General features: G+C 42.3%; 3 protein-coding genes and 1 long non-coding RNA gene across 5 annotated transcripts in view; 1 reads left to right on the top strand and 3 right to left on the bottom strand.

Moving 5' to 3' along the window:
- Positions 1 to 188: 188 nt before the first annotated feature.
- On the bottom strand, positions 189 to 5,789 carry LOC105925340 (basic immunoglobulin-like variable motif-containing protein). 2 transcript variants are annotated; one of them, XM_021315752.2, is made up of 10 exons: positions 5,522 to 5,789; positions 4,736 to 5,253; positions 4,491 to 4,620; positions 3,197 to 3,292; positions 2,316 to 2,420; positions 2,131 to 2,225; positions 1,912 to 2,044; positions 1,674 to 1,757; positions 1,492 to 1,588; positions 189 to 872 (listed from the first exon to the last, which is right to left on the bottom strand). In XM_021315752.2, the coding sequence occupies exons 2-10, from the start codon at positions 5,208 to 5,210 to the stop codon at positions 570 to 572; spliced, it is 1,518 nt and encodes a 505-aa protein (XP_021171427.2). In that variant the 5' UTR covers positions 5,211 to 5,253; positions 5,522 to 5,789; the 3' UTR covers positions 189 to 569. The 2 variants fall into 2 exon arrangements, with proteins under 2 accessions (XP_021171427.2, XP_012716579.2); XM_012861125.3 differs by having other exon boundaries at positions 5,434 to 5,788.
- Positions 5,790 to 7,523: 1,734 nt separating this feature from the next.
- Positions 7,524 to 10,941, top strand: si:ch211-201h21.5 (nuc_hydro_CeIAG domain-containing protein). The gene is made up of 6 exons (XM_036141542.1): positions 7,524 to 7,556; positions 8,670 to 8,870; positions 8,980 to 9,162; positions 9,225 to 9,336; positions 9,423 to 9,559; positions 9,782 to 10,941. Exons 2-6 carry the CDS (start codon positions 8,688 to 8,690, stop codon positions 10,145 to 10,147), a joined length of 981 nt encoding a protein of 326 aa, XP_035997435.1. The 5' UTR covers positions 7,524 to 7,556; positions 8,670 to 8,687; the 3' UTR covers positions 10,148 to 10,941.
- Positions 10,942 to 11,815: 874 nt separating this feature from the next.
- On the bottom strand, positions 11,816 to 13,167 carry LOC105925336. The gene is made up of 3 exons (XR_001166162.3): positions 12,865 to 13,167; positions 12,389 to 12,589; positions 11,816 to 12,116 (listed from the first exon to the last, which is right to left on the bottom strand). It is a non-coding gene; the product is annotated as an uncharacterized LOC105925336 (long non-coding RNA).
- A 6,334-nt stretch (positions 13,168 to 19,501) lies between these two features.
- Positions 19,502 to 27,221, bottom strand: part of tmem131 (transmembrane protein 131) — a 39,232-nt gene continuing 31,512 nt past the window's right edge. The window contains exons 34-41 of the mRNA XM_012861146.3: positions 24,167 to 24,279; positions 23,932 to 24,084; positions 23,698 to 23,848; positions 21,075 to 21,190; positions 20,912 to 20,993; positions 20,722 to 20,825; positions 20,465 to 20,616; positions 19,502 to 20,385 (exon numbers count right to left, since the gene is read on the bottom strand). Coding sequence (XP_012716600.2) covers positions 20,119 to 20,385; positions 20,465 to 20,616; positions 20,722 to 20,825; positions 20,912 to 20,993; positions 21,075 to 21,190; positions 23,698 to 23,848; positions 23,932 to 24,084; positions 24,167 to 24,279 — 1,138 coding nt within the window. The 3' untranslated portion in view covers positions 19,502 to 20,118. The remainder of the gene's footprint in view (positions 20,386 to 20,464; positions 20,617 to 20,721; positions 20,826 to 20,911; positions 20,994 to 21,074; positions 21,191 to 23,697; positions 23,849 to 23,931; positions 24,085 to 24,166; positions 24,280 to 27,221) is intronic.

Raw genomic sequence — 27,221 nt, 5'->3', positions numbered from 1 at the left:
CAGCCAGTTGTCCCTAAAGGAGCTTTAGGTTCCTTGTTTGAACAGGTATACCAAAAACTATGCAGTTCACTACTGATCTCTGGTGCTGGTTAACCTTTGATCCACCGAATCAGATTTCAGAACACAGCAAAGGTTGAGAACACTGAAGAGTGTGTGGATGTTATATCAACTTGCGAGTGCTGACTGGCAAAAAAAAAAAAAAAAAAAAGATTGGATTTGTCATTTTCCGACTGGTTTCAGCCTACGAAGCTGAAATCTGTCTCCAGTGTCTGGGAACGTCTTTGTTGAGATCTCCTGGTTTAATTTCCTGCGGGAAACAAGTAAGTCCTTAGTCAGTGCTAAATGAAGGAGCAAATGTATCAGTTGAAGCTGCAACTACACTGTAAAAATAATAAAGTAACTATAAAAGTAACTGTTCAAACACACACCATGGTGGAAAAAGGTTAAAGATGAGATGAAGTCACAAGGATGCCTGACACTAGCAGAGACCTTTATACAATATTAAATTTTTTATTTAAAATTACAAAAAAAAAAAAAGGCCTGTCCTTTAAAAGCCTCTGCTCTGTTTATCAGTCTGTGATGTCCTCCTCCAGGTCACTCGGTGAGCTCCTCTGTCTGTACTCTGTGGTGTTGGACAGCCGTTTCCAGCTGCAGGTGTCCTTCTGGCTGCCCATGCTCTGCGAGCGTCCCAGCTGGGCCAGGCGCTTGGACGCCGTTCTCTCCTCGGACTCCTCGGCCGCGCTGCCGTGGGCCCGGTCTGTGCTGGCGTGGTGAAACTCGTGCCGGAGGTTCTCCAAGTTCAGAGCCCAGGGGCCGAGCTTCTGCCAGTTGACCCTCTGGAAGGCCATGATGCAGTGCAGGTTGCCGCCCACCTGTCAGAGACGTCGTTTAGTAAAGCACCGTATGGATCACTGCAGGTCAAAGCCCCTTTTTTTTTAAAAAAAGGGCATAAATCCAAAGGTTTTCTTTCAATTTAAAAGAAACATTTCTAGTGTTGAGGCTTTAAATATGGCACGCACTAAAAAAGAGCACCGTAAGTCAGTACCGTTAAGCCCAAAATGATTCTGCAGGTAATCGTTTAAATTTGTCAACACGTTTCTTCTCACTGGAGCCGATACTAATATTTTAGAGTGGCCCAGTCAACAAAGAATCTGTGATTAGGGTGATGGCAAGGAGACCTTCTACATTCAAAGATATATTATTAATCTATCAGTGGAAACAGCCAAAAAATAGTCAGAAGAGCTGATTTACTGTAATAGCAATAAGAAAATTTAAACTCCTTTTACAGCATTTTCCTTTTCCTTTGTTTGCATTTTCCTTTGAAACTATGCATTTTACATATTTTCCTTTGAGATTTAGCCGTCTCTTAAATAAGTCAATATTTTCCAAAGAAGTCTAGATGTGAATGTTAGGAAATCTTTCACGCTATCCCAGCCTGTCGGGTCTGTGTGGGAACCCTGGCGTTAGTCTACCAAGCGTGAGAAGGGGAACCTTTTTGGTTTTGCGGCGCTGAAGCCCCCTCTCGGTGTGGCGGATGTCCAGGTACTCTGGGTTCTGCGTGTTGAGGTCAGTCACGATGTCCAACCACCTGCATAGAGAGACGTTTCTGTGAGCAGCTCAGCAATGACCGCACAATTACATTTACCCAAAAGAAAATCTGGACCGGGACCTACTTTTTACAGTGAATTGCTGGATGTTTTCTACTGGGCTCACCGATTAAGATCCAGTGCTCCATCTCATTTGTGGGTGGAGGACCCCTTCACACAGGAGAGAAGCATCAATTAATTTCCTTTCCTGTTTCCTTGTATCTCTGGTAACTGATCGTCTGTGGGTTGATTTTGGACTCGGAAGCTGCAACTGGCCATCTGGCATTCTTCTACTCATCAGCAGAAGATAAGTCACATGACCAACCTGTAGGCTTTGGCTGCTTTCAGTGGCGTAGCCTCAAAGCCCACTGGGCAGAAGTAATGGTTCTGACAGTGGTAAATGTAGGCCATGGACTCATCCTTCAAGCCCTGCGTCAGCTTCATCAGAGCGCCTTCAGCTGAGGAGCAGAGAGCAGCTGTGACTCTAAACGTTACTTTTGAAGGCGCCACCGAGACGATCTCAGCTGGCGGGGGACACACTCACCAGTTTCTCCTGCAGTCTTGTGTTTGCCATGAGGTTTGTACAAAATGTAGGAACAACCCCGCACTCGGAAATTGTCGTTGAGTTGCCTGAACCACCTATGGGGGATAGAGAACAGGTTGTAGGGGTGTAATAAGGGGGTTTCTTTAGTTTTTTTTGTGAAAACAGGAGAAGAAAACATGGTGTACCGCATTAGCGTCGCGTTGCCTGTGAAGGGGCCGAACTTGATGTCTTCAAAGGGCGGCTGAAAGCCCAGGATGTGCAGCGCCTCCTCCTGAGAGATGGGTGGAAGACTAGCCAGGCAAAAACCAACATGAGGTCAATTTGAAAACCTGTCTGAAGAGACGATCATTAACTTAATATCAACCGCCGAGTCCTTCCTCAGATTATTATTATTATTTTTTTTTTTACATCCAGGCGGTCTGTGAGGGGTCGCTTACTCGAGCGCCACTAAACTTTGCGTTTTATGTAGAGATTGTGTCCACACATTTGACATTTTTTAAATCTGCTCCTAAGAGCCACCTCTCTTCTCCTTGGCTTTTGACCGAGTTGTTCATTTCTTTTGATGTTCCTCCTGTCTATGTCTTATTTTCTTGTTGCTCCTTTTACTTGAATTTTATTTTCTTATATCTTATTATCCCATCAATCATTAAAACCAATCAATCCACCCCTACTGTAATGCAAGGTTTAACCATCTCTGTAGGGGTAGCAACAAAGCTGTCCAAACAGTTTCAGTATATCTTCTAAGATAAACAACATTTATTTCTCTTCACAGCTGTATTTGTTCACATCTATGGGATTTATGAGTATACGTCATAAAAAGTCCCCCTTTTTTTTTAAGTGAAACTGTGCTTTGCTTCAATGAGCCACATCTGCAAAACAGCACTGGAGCCCATCCAGATCCAATTCCCCTAATCAGCTGTTGGCCCACGCCTTTCTGTAGGGAGACGTTGACTGAGATGGAGCGAAAAACAAAATGTGTCCCGAGAAAGTTAAACCTGGCTGATGCAACCAAGGACACCGGCAGAGCGTTCAGGAGACGTGATGTCTTGCAGTACGAGCTGCTCACCTCCCTGCACCCAGAGTGCTGTACAGGAAGTTCCAACAGGACACCAGAGAGGAGATGCCACAAGACGTCTTGTACTGCGGCCGACTGATGCAGTACCTGCAGGGACAGAAAGGTAAATCCTCAGATCCACAGGTTCAACGTCACAGCGAGGAGTTCTGACACCGTTTACATTCTGACCTACAGTTCACCCCTCTGACCCGTTTCAGCCTTAATATTTATTTATAATGCCGAAATCCAATTAATCCACAACCCCAAACTTAGAACTCCAAATCTCAAGATAATACAGTTGAATTTCCTGTGATAGACGGACACAAAGTAGCCTATAATTGTAAAGGGGACGGAATATGAGACTCTGATTCAAACTGATTAACAAATAAAAGTATCTGGAAAATTTGCTGTGCATTTTTAACCTCCAAATAAAACACAGTGCATGCTGTCTTCTGTAACCCCCAGTCGGTCGAGGCAGATAACCGTTCACACTGAGCCTGGTTCTGCTTGAGGTTTCCTCTCCACTGTCGCTTCATGCTTGCTCAGTATGAGGGATTGCTGCAAAGCCATGGACAATGCAGACGACTCTCCCTGCAGCTCTACGCTTCTCCAGGAGTGAATGCTGCTTGTCAGGACTTGATGCAATCTACTGGGTTTCCTTAGATAGGACTCTTTTGGACCAATCTATATAATCTGATCCAATCTGTATAATCTGACTGAATTTGATTTTGGAAAGTGCCTTGAGATGACATGTTTCCTGAATTGGTGCTATATAAATAAAACTGAATTGAGTTATTTGCCTCCAGACGTCACCTAGAACTATTAGTTGGGCGCTCCAAAACTGTGGCCTTTACAGTAAAGTAGCAGGAGGAAAACCACGAGGAGTTCCGTTTTCTGTTTGCCAAAAGCCATTTAGGAGACGCAGCTCACACGTGGAAGAAGCTTCTCTGGTCAGAAGAGACCAAAATCTTACTTTCTGGCCTATTTGCAACACCAAGTGTGGTGCCAAGCTAACCGCGACCACAGCATCCCATAACGACTAAAGGTGGCGGCAGCATAATGCTCAGGAGAACAGGCGAAACACTTCAAGTCTGTAGATGTGAAAGGCAGGTGAAGGTGTGTCACAGAAGACTTAAAGCTGGCATTGTGGAAGGTAGTTCTACAGGGGTATCTGCATAATTAAATATTTGGCACATTTGTCTTACGATCCTACAAAAATACATTCATGTAGGGTCAGGGAATATAAAGATTTCTGCAAAGCACTAGAAACAGGGTTTCTTGCCACGCCAGCCTAGGGCTAAATTACCATCTTCTGAGGTCCAGCACTTTTCTCTGTTTGATCTCCTCCAGAGACGCGTGGACCGGCACATCCTGCAGATTCCTGCTGGGTCTGTCTGAAGCCCTCATCTTCTTGGCGCTGCATTTCTTCCCGTTGCCTGAAACACAGAGAGTGGCTGGGCGCTGAGCATGATGGGATTAACAATACCGTCCGACAAGCTTAAACGCTGACACAGAAACCGTTCAATGCAGCCGGGAGGCGCGCCAGCTCACTGGGTCTCATCTTCCTCGTGAAGACGGCGTTAAAGTCCGCCGTGTCGATCTCCCACGCCAGAAGAGGCTTGCCGTGGCCGGACGACGCCTCCTCCTCCACGTCACAGTCTCCGTCCGACCCCACGGGACCCGCTCCGGTCGGACCGCCGCTCAAGTCGGCGGAGGGGTTGGGCCTCCCGGGCGGCGGCCCGTCCTCCTGCTTGTTCCTGGCCACCTTCGGAGGGCAGCAGTAGACGGAGGCCGCCTGGTTGAGGAGGGCGTAGTCGGAGCAGACGGTGTAGAACTTCTCCCGGGAGTGGGTGACCGGGCACGTCCACTGCAGGTGGAGCTCTGCGCTCGAGGCCCGCCTCAGCCTGGCAGCGTCCCGGGCCAGGGAGCTGATCAGCCCGCGGTCCTCCTGCTCCCCCTCCGCGGGTCTCTGCTGCTCCGCGGGCCCTTGGAGATTCGCCCCCTGGCCCTCCGACGTGTTAGGCATCTGGGCGCTGCGTGGGCGACGGCTGAGACCGAAGGAGTCTCTTCTGTGGATGATAATAATAATAATAATAATAATAATAAAAATAAAAAAAAGCACAGAGATGGAGCAAAGATGGAGGTGCAGTGACAGACACTAGTTTCAGCACATGAAAACCATCTTTATACAGCGCCACGACTCACGTTTTTAACGCACACCAACGACATATAACAAAATATCGGGTTACCTTCGATCGAAGACGAGTAATTTATTAGGTAAGCAGAGAACCAGCCCGTCCGCCCCTCAGCCGTAACCTTAACCAAACACCATGTCACCTGTGAAGCTGAAGAGGCGCAGCTACATCCCTGCTGCTGCGCTGGAGGAAGCTGGCGTAAACACGCCCTGCTGTGGGGCTATTATTATTATTATCCCCCCATAGCTCTTTAAACTGTTTCCGGGGAGCTCAGAGGTCAGCTGACTGCTATCCGCCTCACAGCGACGTTCACCGAGCGACAGGCCGACCGGAGCAAACAATTATCCCGACAGGAATCCCGTTACTTCGCCCTCCTGACCCGCATCTGCTTCCAGAGACTCAGCGGACTGTACCATTCCGGGAACCAGGCGGGGAGAGGGGGGGGGGCTAGCAAAGATGTGACACTACTGAAAACAATAAACAGCATAAAATAATCCATACGCATTTGGTTAAAACCCCATTACATTTTAATTTAAATACTCTGTGTTTTATAGCACTGAAAATAAAATAAGTAACACTTTTCCATCACTATCTTGGTATCCCCCCCCCCCCGGCTTCGGTTCGCAATGAAATGCTCCTGCATCTCTAAACCAATAACAAGAGCGAACTCCAGTGGGTGTTTAAACTTCACACAGAATAGGTAAGTTAGCCAATGTTAATTGTCAGTATTGTTTTAAGCGATATAAGCGGAGAATAAAACGTATTAAGCTTTTTCGAACAACTTTAAAACAGCAAAAGGTGAAAACTTACTGTATTAAATTACAGTAATTTGTAGTTTGTTGGCTGTTGGAGCCTCTGTTCTGATTAGACATGGAAGCATAGAGCATTAAAAATACATAAATAAAAACGACCATACTACTTGAGTCCTTCCTCGTTGTTATTTGTTACATTCCTCAATTTACTTTTTACAATGTAACAAGCTCAGTCAACAACTGGGTTTTTATTTCAAGGTGTTAAATAGTGACAAATACGTGCTGCGTATACTCCAGATTTGTATTCGTCAAAAAACTGGAAAACCATGTATGATTATTTATTGATTGATTGTCACTTTTCAATTACACACAAAAAAATCACATAAAATCCCAATGTGAAACATTTGAAGGGATGCGAACACTTTTGCAAGGCAAAGTAGAATGGAACTTTTAAATATGTTAAATACGTATTGTGTTTTCTTTCATCTGTAGGGATTCTGTTTTCAAAAAGGCTGAAAAATAGCTGGAGATGAGCCATTAAAGAAAAACAAAGTGCCTTGACTTTGGGAAAAACATTACCTTGGAGGAAACCAAAAAGTCTCCACTTGTGGTTGAATATTTACCAGAGAACAGATCACTCTCTTCTCTTCAAGGTCCAAGCCACAAATGCCACAAATGTCAGAGAAAGCTTTAGGCTACTAAAAGTTTGTCCTAAAATTTCTTGTTAGAACTAAAGAATCGCCTGGAGCCTGATGTTGACCCCTCTTAAGAGGCCAGGGTTGCCTTTTAGGAGGCAACGTAACAAAAAAATAGTTCAATAAAAAAAGTAAAACAGTATAAAAAGCTTAACTGTAACCTTCATTTTTAAGTGACTACAATTTTACAAGTCCTTACTCTGCCATCCTCTATTAACAGGCAGTTACATTAAAACCACTTTATATGTTCCCTTCTCAGTATGTGTCTGACACAGGAAGGTCAGTGGTTATTTGTGTAAATATAAATTGTTGGTTTGTGTGTTAGTAGGCCTAATGATTCCATCATGGTTTAAAGCAGGGGTTGGGAGATTATTCACTTCTATTGAGATAATAACCGCTTATAACATTTCAAAAGAGCTTGTCTTTGAAAATCTCAAACTGCCCCGTAAAATTTTATATGGTAAATCAGCTTGCTACAGTCCATCCTATGATAGTGCACGTTTAGCAAAAGCATTTGAACCTGTTTGATATAAAAATATCGAGCTTTACCTAATTGTTAAGTCTGGCTCTGCTCTTTAGATTTCTTTGAAAATAATTACTTGAAAAGAACAAACTGAGTTTTCCCAGACCGCTTTTTATCCCCGGATGGTCTGCTTCATTTTCACACCATTGCTAAAAAAACGTGAAAAATAACCCTGATGTCACTCTTGGTATGCTTGCTGTGTACAGGGTTCAATTCAATTCAATTCAATTCAATTTTATTTATATAGCGCCAAATCATGAAACATGTCATCTCAAGGCACTTTACAAAGTCAAGTTCAATCATATTATACAGATTGGGTCAGATTATACAGATTGGTCAAAAATGTCCTATATAAGGAAACCAGTTGATTGCATCAAAGTCCCGACAAGCAGCATTCACTCCTGGGGAACCGTAGAGCCACAGGAAGAGTCATCTGCATTGTACATGGCTTTGCTGCAATCCCTCATACTGAGCAAGCATGAAGCGACAGTGGGAAGAAAAACCACCCATTAACGGGAAGGAAAAACCTCCGGCAGAACCGGGCTCAGTATGAACGGTCATCTGCCTCGACTGACTGGGGTTACAGAAGACAGAACAGAGACACAACAAGAGAAACAAAAAAGCACAGAAGCACACATTGATCTAGTAATCTGTTCTACATTAGATGGTAATAGCAGGTGAGCCGTCTTCTCTGGATGATGTCACAGTTAACAGAACGCCAGACCAGGTGTACCTACTATGAAGAAAAAGAGAGAGAACAGAAAGTTAAAGCAGAAATGACAACACATAATGCATAATTGAAGAACAGTAGAACTCAATAGAGTGAGAAAATTAGATCCTGATATACTCCAGTAACCTAAGCCTATAGCAGAAAAACTATAAAGGTAGCTGAGAGTAACATGAGCCACTCTAGTTATAATTTTTGTCAAAAAGAAAAGTTTTAAGCCTAGTCTTAAAAGTAGACAGGGTGTCTGCCTCACGGACCAAAACTGGGAGTTGGTTCCACAGGAGAGGAGCCTGATAGCTAAAGGATCTGCCTCCCATTCTACTTTTAGAGACTAGGAACCACCAGCAGACCTGCAGTCTCAGAGCGAAGTGCTCTGTTAGGAACATACGGGGTAATCAGAGCTCTGATATATGATGGAGTTTGATTATTAAGGGCTTTATACGTTAGAAGAAGAATTTTAAATTCTATTCTTGATTTAACAGGAAGCCAATGAAGGGAAGCTAAAATTGGAGAAATATGATCCCTCTTGTTGATTTTCATCAGAACTCTTGCTGCAGCATTTTGGATCAGCTGAAGGCTTTGAACTGCATTTTGTTATAAAGAGGTGAACCATGACCAAGAAGCTGGTGATCATCGACACAGACTGCGGCATAGATGACGCTCAGGCCATAATGATGGCCTTGGCGGCGCCCGGTCTGGAGGTCCTGGCCGTCACCTGCGTGTTCGGGAACACGGCGGTGGAAAACGTGTGTCAGAACGTCCTGCGGGTTCTCTCCGTCTGTGAGCGCCAGGGGGTGCGTCTGCTGGAGCGAACAGGACTTCAGCGTGTTTTGAAGTTGCACGGTCCCTAATGAGAGCTTTACCTTACCTGAAAGCTGCTATGATTCCCACCGCTTCCTGCAGATTCCGGTGTTTCAAGGGTGTGCCGGTCCTCTCGTCGGAGTCGGTAATCCATTCAGTGACCACTTTGGAGGCGACGGACTTGGCGATGTGATTGAGGTGAAGGACCCTCGGTGGAAGGAGAAAATTCAGCCAGAGCATGCCGTCAACGCGATGATCAGACTGGCATCTGAATATGAGAAGCAGGTAAGAAGCCCCGCCGTTTCTATCTGGGATGACTCTTTGTTCCCACACTGTTCCTTCCACAGGTCTCCTTGGTGGCCCTCGGCCCGCTCACTAACCTGGCGCTGGCTGTCCGGCTGGATCCACGTTTTCCCCAGAAGCTCAGAGACCTCTTCATCATGGGCGGCAACATGGAGGGTAGTTAAGGAGGATTTTAAGCGCTCCTATGTGTGCCGAGGCCAGTAGCCTTGAACAGCTGTTTTTTTTTTTTTTTTTTATTGCAGGAAAAGGAAACGTGACCGTTTGTGCAGAGTTTAACTTTGCGACAGACCCAGAGTCTGCCTACATTGTCCTTGAAGAATTCCTCTGCCCTACCCACCTGGCTACGTGGGAGTACTCAAGCCGAAACGCTCTGACTTGGGTAGGCCGCTTAAACTGTGTTTGTGCAAAAGTTTACATAGTCAATAAACCGATGTATAAAATCCCGATAAAAAGCATTTAATTTTATGGTTGTAACATGATAAAAATGGCAAAAAGTTGAGGGGACATGAGTAATTTAGTGATGTACTCCACATGAAAAGCTAAAGCATTACCACCCTGGATGATTGTGTAGCCTCCATCCCACTGACTTACACATCTGCAGGAGTTCTTTGAAGAGCTGATCAACCAGGACGCCCCGGCAGCCCGCTTCATGAAGGCGGTGACGTCGAAGTGCTGGGCCTACTCCAAAGAGACCATGAAGAATAAGAGAGACGTGTACTTTGGGCCCGGCTTTGTGTCTTACGATGCCTACGCGATGGCGGCCTGCGTCGATGGCAGCACGGTGCTGGAAAGCATCGAGTGCCCCGTGCGCGTGGAGCTGCAGGGCTCCATGAGCCGCGGCATGTTGGTGCTGGATCGCACGAACTCCCTGAAGAAGAGCCACGCCGTGACCGTCATGTCTAAATGTGATGTGGTTAAGTTTGGTCAGCTTCTGATGGAGTCCCTCCGCACACCATTGAAGATGTAAGGTTTGGTGATGTGACAGTAAAGAACGTGCAGCTGTGAGGTTTATTTTTCTTTTGATAAGGTCATAAAACAGACCAAACAAAAAAGATAACTTTTTTTTTCTGGACCCAGCTTTATTCACCCAACAGATAGCCTCACATTTGACTTTAGATGGTTCTGATATGCAGAGACATTCGGGGTTGAATGCGAGAATCCAGGTCCTGTAGCTGCAAACCAAGCCCAAATGGCACGTCACAAGAAAACAGTTCAGATCAGTGATTGCTAATATTTATGCTCACGATAGGTTGTATTTACTTTCTGAAACGGGTGAGAATGAGGTGACTATACTCATTCAATAAATTAGAATGTTATTGAAAAGCTAATTTATTTCAGTAACTCAGTTCACTAAGGTAAACATTAAATAGACTGATGATGTTTTATAGCCTTTTTCTGTTAATTATAATTTTTTCCACCTCCAGCTAATAAAAAACACAGCATTTAAGATTAGTATATTATGTCAGACCAATAAAAGCCCATTTGTTTCATGGAAAAATGGTTGCTTAATGCAAAATATGTTTAATACTGGCTACAAGTTTTCTTAATCTCACAAGTGCCTTAAAAATTTCTATTCTAATTTAATATTTAATTTGACGGTATATTATAGAAGTTTAGGACTGTAAGTGGGGATTTGTACGTAGAGTTTAGTGGCTGAACTTTCCAGCACAATATTTCTGGGATGCATACGTATTTTAAATCAAACACACGGATTTAAATTACTTGTACATAAATCAATAAAATCTTATTTTTAATTTTAAAGTGTCTCCTAGTTCGTCTGTGACATTTTTGTTTTTTTATATATATATATATATCAAATTCCTCCAAGGAGTGAAATCTTCACTGCAGTCCAGCAGAGAGCAGCAAATACCTGATAGCGTTACAAGCAAAGCATCATGTGTTGCATCGTGTTGAGAGGCTGGTTTCGTTTTTTGAGGAACAGAAATGGCACAAAGAAAAGAAACAACTGTCCTCTTGCACCATGAAGATCTGGTGCAAGAGGACACAGACACCCAGACAAAAAAGAAGAAGAAAAATCAAGATGTTTCCTATTAAGCAGAGAAAGGCTGTATCCCATTTTGGAGGGTTATGTCTTCCCCTAGTCCTGGGCGTTTAAAGTACTAGTTAAGGTATTCCAGAGAGAAATGGGGCAAACCTTCAAGTATTTAAAACATCATCACTTCTCTGAGGTGAGGAGAGCTGGCAGGCCATTCCATCCTATCCCTGCCCTCTTGTATCAGATTGCCACATCCGTCCAGCAAAAGCCTGAAGGGACGGAGCGAGTCTGTGAAATGCTGGCCAAGGGTTCCGTACGGCGACATATACAGCTGCTTTATAAACACGCCAGGCCAGTACACAGGAGAGATGGGCGTGTACCTAGACTTCTTTATAATGCTTAGGAAATGATCAGTTGGGGCTCTTGCCACATTCATTGCCGTTGCGTCATGTTCGATCAGGAGCCCATCAGCCCTGATGTGTCTGTAAACCATTCCTCTGCCTTTTAGATTAAACATGGTAAAATACAGTTACGGTTTGAAGAGTCTTTTTATTACTACAGAAGTCTACAATGCAAACACCACATTATCAGATAAAAGAACCAGGGGAGGCCGAGAACAGGTCGATACCTGAACATAAGTGAACAAAAAATGTTTCCATATATTTATTCAATCTATATTTTTTCCCTTACAATGTTTAAACGTGTTAACATGTAACTAAACATACAGGATTTGGATGAAAAAATATATATCTTGGTTGGCGTTGGGCCGACACTTCCCTTAATTTGACACCGTCAAATTAAGTAAGCCGACTTGCTTCACGTTGGGCCTTGAGATGTCGATTTTCATCCAGAACTCGTTGATACTCCTTTTGAAGTCCTGCGTAATCCCTTTGTAGCTGATCATACTGCTGCTGAAGAGGGTCAGGGTCAGGATCTGTTCCTAAAATGTATAAAATGTTCTTTCTTAAGGATAGTTCAAAGCCTTGCTATTTTATTTCACAGTTAAACAACCATTATTTCAACAAATACATTTCAAAGTCAAACATTGCAGAATTGGACAAACAATGTAGTATATCCTCTTTAATAAGTTCAATAAATTCTGCACTGAACAACTACAATACAACATTGTTGCAATTTAAATAATTAGTTCTTTACAACTAGTGTTCTTTAGTGTGGGTGCCATATTATTATTAACATTAATATCTTGCCAACCTGATTCTTTGTATGATGGGGTATGATGGGCAAAACCCAACAAGGCCTGGGCGGCTGTTTGTTCATGATGGCTGTCCGGTACATTCTCCCTCCTTTGACAGGGTGTCAATGCCAACGATGTTGCAGTTGACTTGGTCAATGGCGTAAAGTTGAAAACAGTGGGCAGGAAGTCGGGATGGTTTGGGTTTTTTGAAGGCTCACCTAAAATATTGGAAAATACAGCATGAATCTCAGATCTAAATATTTTTAGAGTAGTCACTGTAAAATAGCTCTAAATCAACAATTGAATATATATTCAGTTACTGGATATATTGTCTTATTAATCCTTTTCACCGGAGGGTTTGCATACATTGTACATGTACGTATATTATTACAAAACGAACACTTACGTCTTGACTTAAGTATATATCCTATTTTTTTATTTATATAATTATTTAAGTAGAACAATGACTAGTGCAACATTAAGTTGTACTTACCGTAGATGAAGTGTAGACTGCAAATTCTCTCGTTGCATGAGGGCTCCCACAGTCGAGTGGGATCGTCTGCCTGCATCCTTTTCATTGAAATGATCCATTTCTTTCTTCTTTCTTCGTCCTTCGGTAAACGAAAGAAACGTACATCCAACGATTTGGACCGTCTCTGTGTGCAACCGGGAGCACAACACGTCTTAGGCATTTTTTACAGGCTAAAAATAAGCTAACAGTACGCTCTGATTCAACCGTTTTGTCACGCTGCTAGTACTGTTTATGTCTATGGTTTTTGCACGCGTCCATGGGAATGTCACGTGATCGATACAGGAACTGTTTAGTATGGCAAGCCGTAAAGATCAATAATCGCCCGGCTTGCCATAGATTCGAACTGACGCGCCAAACTGTGTTTTGTGTTTCCTTTAAGCTGCGCGCGTGTGCGCATAGCAAAGCTACGCTGCGCTGTAAATAAAACCCAAGGTGAACTCTAAACAAAATAATAATAAACCAAGTTTTTCTTTATTACCATTTTACAACTCCGGTGTGATGGTGTTCCACGCATAGACGCGTCGTTAGGCGCAGGTTCGCACGTCAACGTCACCGCCATATTGTATGTGGCAGAAAAAAGTTAAGTTTTGTTATAGTGAACGTGGATCAGAAAAGATGCCTCATTCCTGTGCTGCATATGTATTCGGGCTGATTTCACTACTTGTATCTGCCTTCTATAAACTAAGGCTGCACCATGTTGCATATATATATATATATATATATATATATATATATATATATATATATATATATATATATATATATATATATATATATATATATATATATGCACCATGTTGCATATATATATATATATATATATATATATATATATATGCACCATGTTGCATATATATATATATATATATATATATATATATATATATATATATATGCACCATGTTGCATATATATATATATATATATATATGTGCACCATGTTGCATATATATATATATATATATATATATATGCAACATGGTGCATATATATATATATGCACCATGTTGCATATATATATATATATATATATATATATATATATATATATATATATATATATATATATATATATATATATATTTGTGTGTGTATATGTATATGTGTTATGAATATAAGGATCAAAATTTGTTAAATCTAAACATTGTGGTCTTCGTTATTTCATAAAACCGTGTCACACGTGAAACTTTAGGAACAGACTTTTTGGGGGAGTATTAAAGAGGTAAAATTACTAATATGAGGGAAAAAAGACCTAGGACAATAAAGTAAAAAAAACCAAAAAAAAAAAAAACATAAAAGTGGTAATGTTATGAGAAAAACGTCATATTATGAGAATTAACAGGGAACATTTCCAGAATAGTCACCGTTTGCAGAATTATTTCACTATTTAAGTAATAGGGCCAGGTTAGATTATTTAAATAATTTGTATTCTTTACGAGAATAAATTCAGGAGAATGAAGCTAAAGGGATACGAAAATAAACTTGTAATGTTACAAAAATAAAAATATTACGAATACAAAGTATATTCTGAGATTAAAGTCCCTCTGATACTGTTTAAGTGACTGAGTAAGTGCAGATTTGCCACATTTAACATGGCGGACGTTCTGACGCATCGCAGCATAGGCAGAACCCTCCCAACGACGCGTCTACTCTTATATGATGTCTATGAAGGAGGTAACTAAACACAGCGTCCGATCAACCATTGAGTGTGAGCACGACGAGCATGAAAAAAAGTCCGATCAATGGAACGCAAATAACGTGATTCACCATGGCAACGGCAGGAAATAAGCTTGGAAGTGCGCATGTCCTGCGAGTAGAATTAGAAATCCTTAAAGAAGGCATATGGACAATATTAAACCATAAGAAAAAATGCTGTTGCTGCTGAAAAACGGAAGAGAGAATTGTTGAAAAAGTCAATGCATGCGCGATATGAAAGTTATGTGATGGAGAATTAAAGCTGTTTTCTCACACTTCATTCGTTCAACACAAAAGGGAGAGTATGTGGGGGCAGGGGGGGGGTGCATTGATTACTAAAAGCATTGAAAGGACATGGCAGCAAATCTTAGACTTAGACTTAGACAACTTTATTTGTCATTTTGTATGCACAGAGTGCGTACAGAACGAAATTCCGTTTGCATACAGCTTGGAAAATCACAGTAAATCACATTAAATTGCAGTAAATTACAGAGTCCATTTTTGGCTTCAGCAGTTCAACGGTCTGATGGCATATGTGCAAATGTGCAATATGCGAATGTGGTACAAAGTCCATTTTTGGCTTCAGCAGTTTCGGCAGTTCAACAGTCTGATGGCAACAGGGAAAAAGCTTTTGCAGAACCTAGTGGACATGCAGCGGAAGCTACGGAACCTCTTCCCAGAAGGCAGCAGGGAGAACAGTCCATGGTGGGGGTGTGAAGGGTCCCCGATGATGTTACGGGCTCGGGACACGAATCGCTGTGATAAAAGGTCCTTGATGGAGGGAAGAGGAGCCCCGATGATCCCTTCTGCTGTCCTCACCACTCTCCTCACGTTCCTCCAGTCGGAGGCACTGCAGCCTCCTCACCACACAGAGAGACAGCTGGTCAGAATACTCTCTATGGTGCTTCTGTAGAAAGTCGTGAGGATGGGCGGAGGCAGGCGGGCTCTCCTCATCCTCCGCAGAAAGTACAGTCGCTTCTGTGCCCTCTTGACCAGTGACGTGGTGTTCACAGACCAGGTGAGGTTGTCTGTGATGTGCACCCCCAGGAACTCGGTGCTGCTGACCACCTCCACAGCTGAGCTGTTGATGAGCAGTGGAGCGTGGTGGGGGCGGTTCTTCCTGAAGTTGACGATGATCTCCTTCGTCTTCTCCACGTTCAGGATCAGGCTGTTGTCTCTGCACCGGCCCACCAGTTGCTCCACCTCCTCTCTGTAGTCCTGGTCGTTGCTGTCTCTGATCAGGCCCACCACCGTTGTGTCGTCTGCAAACTTCACGATGTGATTGGTGGTGAACCTGGGGACGCAGTCGTGTGTCATCAGGGTGAACAGCAGGGGGCTCAGGACGCAGCCCTGAGGGGAGCCCGTGCTGAGGGTGATATCCGACCCGGACTGACTGAGGTCTGTTGGTGAGGGAGTCTAGCAGCCAGTTGCGAAGGGGTGTGCTGATGCCCAGATGTTCCAGTTTTCCTACCAGATGCTGAGGGATGATGATGTTGAACGCTGAACTGAAGTCCAGAAACAGCACCCACAAGTGCGTGTTCTTCTCCTCCAGGTGTGCTAGGCTCAGGTGAAGAGCGGAGGAGATGGCACCCTCAGTGGAGCGGTTCCGTCGGTAGGCAAACTGGAACGGGTCCAATGTTGGGGGGAGACTGGAGATGATGTGATCTTTCACCTGCCTTTCGAAGCACTTCATCATGACGGGAGTCAGTGCAACAGGCCGGTAGTCGTTGAAGCAGGTGACTTGAGGTACCTTCGAAACTTTATCAGTTAAATCATGATGAAGTACAGTTTAACCAGGTAAGGTTAAGTTAGAAGTTTTCTTATGTTTAACGGTAATCAACTAAAGCATTAATTGGCTATATGCCATATATGCAATTAATGATGGGATGGTGTGTGTTATTGAAATAACTGATATGTTCATCGTTTTGCCATTGTTCACCAATCCTTCTAAAAATGAGTTGACACTGATTGTCTTGTAGGTGTTTAATTTGTGCCAACCTCACTTTATATTAACTACATAGGCTATATGGAGTGGAAAATTAGAGCTGGAAGTGCCAAAATTTGATACAGAATAAATGATTGTTTTTCATTCTTCGTAGTTATTTTATTAATCTTGTGGGTCTCTGACTATGGAACACCTTTAAACTATAACTGATATAATTTCTCTGCACTCCAGCATCATCTGTACCCTGTGAGTGGGTGTTTTCTACAGCTGGAGAAGTGTTTTTCAAAAAGCGTGACAGACTCAATATCAAAAACGTTGAAACAACTTATTTTTTGGAATAAAAATTTTAACACACAAAAAAAAAAAAATGCCAGTTCACAAGCATCCTTATTCACAACATGTTTACTTAGAGGTTATTACGTTATGATTAGTGTTGCACCGATACTGATACCAGTATCAGACAAGGCTCCGATCCAGCACTAAAATGGTGGTATTGGTATCGGCGAGTACCAACAAATAGGCACCGATACCATTTTGATGTTTGGATGTCACTTGAACACAGCCTTCTCTCTCCCGACTAGTATTATACATGTTATATAAAGTTCATGAAAGTTGCACTTTTTTGGCATTTGAGAGCCAAAACTCAGGGTTTAAATGAGATTATTCAATTATTAACGTAATTTTACTGTCTTACTGTTGCACTAATATTATACATGTTATAATTTCACCAATGTTGCACTATTTTGGCCTTTGAGAGCCAAAAGTTTATTCAACTATTGTCACCCATTCTAGGTAGGCAATAAAAAGTTCTACTACCCTAAGTAGTATGCAGTTCTTCATATATACACACACATAAATTTCAAACAGATGGTATCGGTATGGTATCGGTATGGGCCAATACTGCACAGCCAGGTATCGGGTATTGGTACCGGGGCGAAAAAATGGCATCAGCGCAACACTAGTTATGATACAGGTTCACATTATTTACTGACTGTATCTAAAAAACAAAAATCAAAGATATTTTGAATTCAAATGAAAATATAAAATAATACATGCAACATACAATGACTTAAATTGTATTATTGTGTACAGTATATTAGGTCATCAAATCAGTGTCAGTTAAGTCTGTCAACTGGGTTGACTGTAGGGATTTTTAAGGTCCAGCAGGTGTCAGTATTCAGTGCCACAGCATCGATACAGTTTGGTTATGTGTGGAAACGCTTCATGAGGCCTCATCAAGCCATCACTAATGATGACAAGGTTTGTTCTCCCAGGGAGGGAGATGCTGATCCACACCATCACGCCTAGCATCCGGAGAGTTTTCATGGGTGCAGCTCAATCCACAAATGCGTCTGCATTCAAAAACCTCAAACTCCAGCAATTAGCCAATTTCTATTTAGATCTTGACTGCTTGCCTAGGAGCTAATTCAGCCATCTCATTCATGTCTGTTGGACCAGGCATTCATCTAAACCTTGCAGCACACATTGTATACACATTTTAATGCACAACATGAATGTGCAATGCATTTGTTCCAAATAGTACTGTTTAATAGTCGGACTGCAAGTTGAGCATTTTTTTTATCTACTAATGGCATTACATCCGAAAACATGAAACTAGACACTTGTCTTTTGTTCCACCCCCTTGTGACTGTATATTTCAAACAGAAATAAAACCTTTGTTCTCTCTTGTTCTTTGAGAAGAGCTGAAAATAAGAGAAGACGTCTGCATTTAAATTCAAATAATGGAAAATATTTAAGCTGAAAAATGGTTTAGGTGAACTTCCGTCCCAGTCTCTAATTACAGACAGAGTGACTCAGGCACTGCTCCAGCATTCTGCATCCTCCATCTTTCCCTCATGTCTTTACTGACAGGTCATGTGACACTTGGACTGCACACAGATGGACTTCATTTCACCAAGTATAGGACTTTTGAAGATAATTTCATAGCACCAGAACTTTTCAGAAGCTTCACAGCAAAGTGGCTGGATAAATATTCACATGTGGCAATAAAAGGGGGTGAATACTTTTGCAAGGCATTGTATGTAGTTTTGTTCAAAATAACTGGCCTACATCACTAACCAGATCAGTCACTATTGCTGGTAGAAATATTTCTACACGGCAAATAATTTACCAGGTGTAGCAGCGTGACAAAAAAACACAGGACCATGTTGCTGAGTAAGTAAATCATTAATTAGAAAGCTCTGTTCCAAATAATAATGGAGAGTTCAATCAATAGGGTTGTTTTTCTTTTTAGGAGAACAAAAAAAGTGGAAAACAGGTGGTTGTGTTTCAAAAGAAGTACAGATTTGAGTCTCATCTGACCAGATCACATACCTCTATGTATTTTTCCATATTTGTCTGCCAGCAAAATGCCAGAGAAAAAAAAAAAAGATTTTTTTTTGTATCCTTTACCTTCCACTTCAGTAACGCACTTCTTTGTGGTTTTCTACCACATGCATTCCAATTAAAGTGCATTGAAATGTCTGGTTTTAGCATGACAGAAAATAAGTTAAATGAGGTCTGAATTTTGCAAGGCACTGTAGCTTTTATGCACGATAAGGAGCCAAGTCCACGTATCTGTAACTTCTAAACACCAGGTTCTGGTTTAATGTGTCCAAAAAAACAAAAAAGCTCTATTTTGTTTGGCATTTCTCTGCAGACGGCTCAGAAATCTGTTAAAAAGCTTTTAGTTTTTTTTATCCGCACCAAAGTCAGACCATGTCACGCTTTTTAATATAAAGTGAGTCAATGTATCTGTAATGTGATTAGCCAGTAAATTGTACATGCCATCTGCCAGACCAGCAATCGTTAGAGGACCTGTCAGAAATCAGAGGTTGGTGGTTCTACTGCTGACCCGTCTGGATCTGCTGCTTCAGACTCTTTTGTAAGAAAACTCATCCTGTCCTGCAGAACTTGTAAAAGCAAAGTTGGTTTGAGGAAATCAAGAAGAAACACAGATTTTCTGCTGAAATCCTTTAATTAAATTCGCAGACAAACGAAGGCGACGAGAGCACAGTTCAAACCCCAAACTGAGGAATTTATTTTATCTGATCACTGGACCAAATAATTCCACTTTAAAAATGGACAACATGAATATTCCTAAAACTGTTATGGAATGAGGGGTAGAAAAATAAAAATAAACCAATCAAATTTTAGATTTCTAAAGATCCCTTCTGCCAAATAAAAACAAAGTGCAATGATCCCGTTGTGAATGTAGCTCCGTTTGGCTTCTCAAAGAAGCTTTGACTAGAAACCAGTAGGAGCTGAGCTGGCACATGGCGTCAATAAGTCATTTAACACTAAACTTAAAGGTTTTGCCACGTTTCTGGAAATGGATGCTGCATTATTCTTTCTATGCCATCCATGTTTATCTTAGGGGCTTCTGTTAAAACAAACCCAAATTAAAAGTTAGCATTACAGCCCTCAGGAGTAAAAAGCTGCAGGGGAAATAAATGTGGGGTGGGGACCCCCATTACTGGGCCAATCCAAATAATGTTGCTTTCCGAGGGGATTCTCCGATTATAAAATGCTTTGTCTAGCACACGTAACCTCCGTTAAGTGCTGCCATCTGCTGCCTAGTTGCCATTATCAGAGGAGCTGGGCCAGGGCTCGGAGCTGCGTCTGCTCAGGGTGGGACGCCACGCGCTCCAGGGGTTGAAGGTCCGGCTCATCTCGGTGGGAGTCGGCGACGACGGGGCGGGGCTGCTGACCAGATTAGTCAGGGCGGCTGAACTGGTCGGCGGCGAGAAAGGGTGCAACGCTGAATCTGCACTCGTTGACCAGATGGAGCTGCCGAAGGGCGCGGTCGTAGACCACGGATTGCCAGCGGTTCCCAGGAATGACTGCGCACAAACAAAAGCAGCGTGTCACAAGCGGCGCTGGCGCACGCCAAGCCCGTCGGTAGGACGCTCTGGTGCTTACTGCAGTCGGGGCGGTGGGCGAGCTGGAGCTGCTGGGCCAGGAGTGCAGCGGGTCGCTGCTCGGGATGTCCCAGATGGCGGAGGAGACCGGGGTGAACTCTGGCCAGCTTGGCTGAGGCTCCGACGGCTTTGGGAGATTCATTCCGCTGAAAACTAAAGCAAACGCACACGGTTCACTGTGATGCTGAGCCCCGTTTAGCTGCTAAACACGTTACTCTACATTCCTCTACTGGCTCATAGTCGGGCATAAAAGGGTACCTCTCAGCAGGTTGAAGGAGCTGTTGGGTCCAAAAGCAGAGAAAGAGTTGTCAGACTGGTAGTTTGGACTACCGGCCGTGTCAACTGGACTCCATAACCCAGAGCTTCAGGAGGAAAAGAAAAAAGAAAATTAGGACCCGTGTGCAAACGTTCCCAGCTGCATGTTGATCTGCTCGGTTTTTCAAACGACCTCTCTGAGCTGTCGCTTTCCACCGAGGCCATGTTTGCCAGAGTCTTGCCTTGGGTGTCTCCTTTACCTGGGCCGGAGCCACCTGAAGAGAACATCCAGGCTTACTGCTAAAGCAACCATTTCACTATTTAGGTTGAGATGCAAACAGGCGTCGCAAACTCACCTGGGCTTTTGTCGTAACCTGCAGCCACAGCAGCAAAGGTGGGGTTCCCGTTTTTGCCTGGGAGTGGAGTGCCTGTAGACAGCTTATTTCCTGGTGCCTTTTTCTGGAGCGGCTCACTGGAACGACAAAAGCACAGTTCAGCGGGACGGAGGGATTCTTCTGAAGCATTATCAAAGTGATCAAAGGCCAAAGATTACAGGAAAATAATGGCATATTTATTAATTCAATTTAACTGACCTCAACACTTTCTATGAACTTTAGCATCTCAGGCACCAAAGACATTATACAAGAATATACAAGAGGTGAACACATGACACCAGAAAATGTGCATCCTCCTCAACATTGCATTCAAGCAGTCTTTAGTGGTCGCAATATTGCACACACTTGTTCTGCAATCACTGTGCAGCTCTCGCCCAAGAGATCAAAGCATGATGGTACTTAAAGCTAAGAGGCGACGATCTGAGGTTTGTACGCTCTGTACGTTTGGTCATGAACCGCAGCAGCACAGGAACCGTGTCAGGCTGAAGCCAGAAGCTGCTGCTGCTGGCAAAGAAAAAAAATCAAAACCTAAAACATGCTGGATTTTTTTAAGCAGCTAAATGGGCTAAGACTAAATAGGGGCAGTCATAATAAGATTTGATCTTCTTTCTGCTCCCTTTTACTCATGGGAAATGTATGACAAAGTGACTGTTTTTGTAATTTTTTTTGCCATGGAGCAACAAATAAATATGAATCTGAAAATCTGAAATACATCAGCAGGAGTTGAATTTTATTTTTGTCATGTCAGAGATACAAAACAAATAAAAGACTACCAGGAAGGCTAAATGTGGCAAAGTGGCTTTGGTTTATTCGTCTGAGCTTTCAGCCTTTATCTGTTATGGAGTTTGACGGATTCACATGTGGAAATCCAGCAACTGGGCCAGCGTTCTCTACGATGGAATAATAATCAACTCTCACAGCTGGAAAGCTTTGAAAACGGTTCTTACGTCTCATCTTACTATAGTTTATAAAGAAAATCAAAAGTAGCTGAAATCATAATCTAGAGGGCAAAGCTTTGCAAAAACTGGAGAGCAGAAACATGACGCCTGGCATACATGTGTCTGATCGGCGAATCTCTAATAAAGACAAAACAAGTTGGCACCAAACACTAAATGCCAGAGCGAGGGAGGGAAAGAAAAGATCCAATTTCTGAGAAGCTAAAAGTCAAAAAGAACAGCGAGACATCCACCAATAATGGTCTGTAAACCAAGTCAACAAGCCGAGGTCTCACTCTCACTCTCAGTTATGAAAGTTAACAGAAAGCAACAAGTTAAAGGCTCAAGCTAAGGGGAAAAATGATTAGCCACAGTCCAAGAACTGGAAACCACATTAGGAACAGCGGATGAAATGGATTCCTCAGAAGCTAATTTAATACATAAAAAAAAAAAAAAACCTCAGGATGCTGCAACCCAGAACACAAGCCTGCTAAAACAGGAAGTGGTTAGAGAGACTTGTATGTGTGGGTTTATATACAGGCGATGCTTCATTTATTTTTTTCTGCAGAACACTGCTTTTTTTAAAACTAATTAAAAGCTGTTTTGAGCCTGCCATGTTTTGTCAGCAGTTCTCCTTCAGTACAGCTATGTTTAGTCTACTTAAAAGTACCTCGCAAAAGTCCCTCGAGCTTTTTCAGTTTGTTACGTTACAACAACAAACTTCCATGGGAACTGGATCGACCAACACAAGGCTGTGGATAATTGTTAAGAGGAGAAAAACAATGCCTGAACCACCTTTGGGCTTCTATTACACCCGCAGGCCTCAGTCTCCTCTTTGGCACATCTAGAGGATTTTATTTTTCAGATTAGATAGAGAACTTAAGTCCCACCAAAGATTCTTAATTTCATTTAGGTCTGAATTTGACTAGGCCCTTCTAACACATGTACAAGCACAACTCAAAATGAAAAAGTTTTGTTCCCCTGTTTCAGAAAGTGAAACATGTGATTAGATTCATTAACCAGTGAAATACTTCAAGCCTTCATTTTTTGACATTTCAATTATTATAATCGCAGAAATTGAAAATCCTAAATATTTTTTTCATGGCTAAAGAAGCTGGTTGTTAACAGAGTTCTGCATCCAACCATATTCAGAGAAAGTTGAGAGGAAGGAAAAAAATGTGACACCAGGAACCGGGCCTTGAGAGGATTGTGGCTCAAGAGCCATTCAAGAATCTTGGGGAGCTTCATAAGGAGTGGGCTGAGGCTGGAGGCGGGGGGAGAGGGCATTTGATGTGGAATGACACAGTGATCCTAATGTAGGCCAAAAGGTCCCAGAATGCCTTCTTCTACATATTTGCTGTGTCCTCCTACATTTCCTGTAGCAAACTCCCTCTTATGGCCTTCATCTTGCCGCTCTTCCATAATGGCCAGGAGTACACAGCTACTAGCTGTCTTGTTACAACAAGACAAAATACACCGAAGTTTATGGTTGTAATGTGACCAAACACATGGGTGTGAATACTTTAGCAAGGGACTGTGGTTACAGCAGGTTATTTTTATGTTTATGATCTAACCTGCTTCTTAAAGTGAGGTTAAGATGAAGTCTTGTAGGTTTTAAACTGAGATGATCAGTCTGAAGGCCCACTGACCTGTGACTGTTCAGCACGCTGCTGTAGGATCCTCGGGACAGTAAGCTAGGGGAGATCGGCGGGGGGGAGCAGGTCCCAGCTGTGGCGGACCTCTTCAGGAAAGGATCTGCGTTTAATGTCTGGAGGGCGATCTCCTGAAGACTATCTGCAGCTGTATGTGGAGCACAGGAATTACAACAATAAGCAGTGAGTGACTTGAAACGTTGCCAATGACAGCTCAGGCCCAGTACTCACGCGTGCCGCTGATAGGAAGAGGCATGTCCCACTCTGGAGGAGCATAGTCCTTCTCTCCTTCGGAGCTGCTGCTGTGGCCCAGCTCTGGGACAGAGGAGCTGGACGACAGCTTGGCTAAGAGGAGGGGGCGCCCGTCGTCTTTATTGACGTCTTCTGTCGGATAAACAAAAAGGTCAGAAAAAGCCATCTGGTCCCAGCAGAAGCCAGAAGCACAATTTTGACTTTAGGAACCCACTTCTTTGTTTCGCCGCAGGTCTCGTCTTTGAGATAAGGGGGTGAAGAGCTTTGGATGGAAAGCTCCTGCGCTGCTTGTTTTCCAGTGGGGTTACGTATGGCAGCTCCAGAGAACTGCAACGATAAAGACTTGTCAAAAACAAAACGACCGAAATACTAGGTCCCTTTAGTTTAAAGGTGCATAGCCATATTATTTGACTTTTCTTTTATTTAGACGTCAGTAGCGCACTCTGGTTGCATATAAAGGTTTTATGAAAGATTATCACATGCAGCTGGTGTATTAGTGGTTATTTTGGTGTTTTATACTTTGTTTTTGCTCAATTTGTTAGTAACAGGGTTTATACAGGAATGAGTAACCCTAATTTAATGCTCGTAGAAATAATTTTGTTTGCGGTAGCTACTGCGGACGTGGTTACAGGAAAGTAACTTGACATTGTTAGCTGTTGTCTGCCCCTTGCAGCTGATCTGTGGCTGTCTGCAGTGGTGTAGTGGTCCCTGGAGCAGTGGGTATACTCTCAATGTTTGCCCTTTTAGACGCAGCTCAGAAAAATGCCATTTTAGAAACAATGACATGTAACACTGCTCTATTTAGTTTACCCAAAAATCCATCACTAGGGTTTACTCATTTTAGCCTAAAATATTTAGCATAAAACATTTAGATTAAAATATTTCCTTCAGCTACTACGTGAGGTGTGAAAATACTGTTGTCTCTTTTTTTTAAAGATTTTATCCAGCTTCTGGCAGGTAATGTAAAATTTTCTTTGGTTTATATTGAAGGAATTTCTACACTACATCCAGAATCAACATTTCATTACTTTACTGTAGGTTTTTCAATATAGACCTACATGATAAGGCATATGGAAAGTCCTAAATTGAATGAGAAAGAGAATCTTTAGAAAGAGATAAAGATAATGACGAGGAGAACATCAAACTCAAATCCCTTTGTCTTTGAAAATCATGAATTGTCAAAGATACCAGTTGAAACACCCAAAGAAGTGCTGATCCTGTTGATTTAGACACCCTGACAATGAATGTTTAGCCCCTCGATTTTAAAATGGATGGTGATTTTAAACTTGACCGTCAAAAAAAGGACCTCAGTTAAGTCATTTTTATCATTTAAAGAACAAAGCAAAGGTAAAACCTATTCTTTCAAGGCGTAAATATGGAAACACTACTCTAAGCCTTCAGTTCATCATGGCTGGATTAGTTTAATTCTCTTTATCTCTGAATCGGTCAGTCCTCACTTAAACATCTGTAGCTGGTTCAAACGCTGCTGCACACCTTTTAATGGAAAAACATAAAATAAAGCATATTACCCCATCCTGGCCTCCCTTCACTGGTAGCCTGCTTATCTGTTCAGTTTAAAGAACATCTGTTTGTTTTTAAGGATTTAAATAGCTTATTATTATTGTTGTTGTTTTAAACTGTTGAGTCTTTACACAAGTAATTTTATTAGATGTTATTTTGTTTTACCTCCTGTTAAAGTGCCCTTTAAATAATGATGACAATGATGATGATTATGATCTCAAGAAACTTTTGCATCATCACCCAGAAGCTGGAAAGAAAAGAGACAAAAACATTTTCCACACCTCACTTAGTAACTCAAGGAATTATTTTAAACTAAATATTTTAGGTTAAATATTAAACTGTTTATTGGTTGTTGTTTTTCTTCAATCCCACCGTTATGTTTAGTAATTTCTGCCACAATCTGCAGCATTTTCATTTAATCCATCTGAATGCAGTATTTACAAGCCCTACTCTGATTGGATAGAAAGAAACCTGTCTGTGATTGGCTGGTGAGGTGGACAGTTTTTGAAGTCACGAGTACACAGCTGGGGTCCGTTCTTCGTACGTTGCTTAAAACATCCGAGATCAAATGACACATCCAAGATGATTTCATCCGGCTAATCATGATCCGGCTAATTGGGTTCTTCAAACACACCTGTTGTTTATGGTTAGTATGGCTGGATTGAGTTATCTGAGACAACTGCGCGTTCATGCGTTTGTTTAAAAGGGGAAATGTATCGATAGTAGACACAATGATCAGCAGCGCTGCTATTGGCTGTTCAGCATGAACAAAGAACGCCCACAGTTTTTCTCCCAAGCAAAACAAGAGCTTGGAAGGTTATGCCGAATTTGAGTTATTAATTAAAACACCTCAAAATCTGTTAAAGCCAGGAGAGAGGGCTGGCAAAAAGCAGCAGACAAATTAATGCGTAAATACTGTCCATGGTAGATGTTTCTATCACATTCTACAGCATGAATTTTTGCATTTTAATAATTTGATATTATTTGTTCTTTTATATCAGAGCCTCCACGGGACCCACTAGAACATGGGGACAAGTAAAAGTGGAATATTCTACAAAATGGTAGCAGTGTTTCCCGCAGAAATTTGCTTATGCGAGGCGGACCGACTCGCGGTGCGGGGGGGGGGGGGGGGGGATGGACGACGACGACACGTTTTCCGCGGACAGACTTTTTTTTTTGGAATGTTGGCGGGGCGGTAGCGTGAGTTTGGCGTGGCAGCCGCCACGCCAAGATAGCGCTGCGGGAAACCCTGGGTAGCCTTAAATCATTATACTTTATTTTAAAAAGGCACTTGTTATGTCAAGAGATCCAAATTTCAGTGTCATTCCTTAGAGACGGGAAGTAAAGGATGCGTGCAAACTGGGAATTTTAACAAAAAAAATCTTTATCCATAAAAAATGAAAATCTTCCTTTTCCAAGTCATCCACAGTTTACACGGTAAAACTGTATTGCTCCGTGTCTAGATAATCCATCCATAGTTTTTTCTAATACAATATACGGCTCGACAGGAAGCAAGCCTTTCAAAGTAAAACTAAACTTCACAATAAAATTGCCCGAACAACTCTTCTTACTGAACATGATAAAAATAAAAAGCAAACTATCATACAAATAACTTAAATATTTTAGATTTATGGCTCTAACACCACTTTTTCTTCTTTAAAAGCCACTGTTAAATGATGTGTTTGTCTGTTTATAACAGCCACCAAGAAAAATCGCTCTACAATTACACTGTTGCACTGCGCTAAAGG

The sequence above is a fragment of the Fundulus heteroclitus genome, chromosome 9 (assembly GCF_011125445.2).
Source record: "Fundulus heteroclitus isolate FHET01 chromosome 9, MU-UCD_Fhet_4.1, whole genome shotgun sequence".
NCBI classification, from domain to species: domain Eukaryota; kingdom Metazoa; phylum Chordata; class Actinopteri; order Cyprinodontiformes; family Fundulidae; genus Fundulus; species Fundulus heteroclitus.
This window is presented reverse-complemented; position numbering and strand designations above follow the sequence as displayed.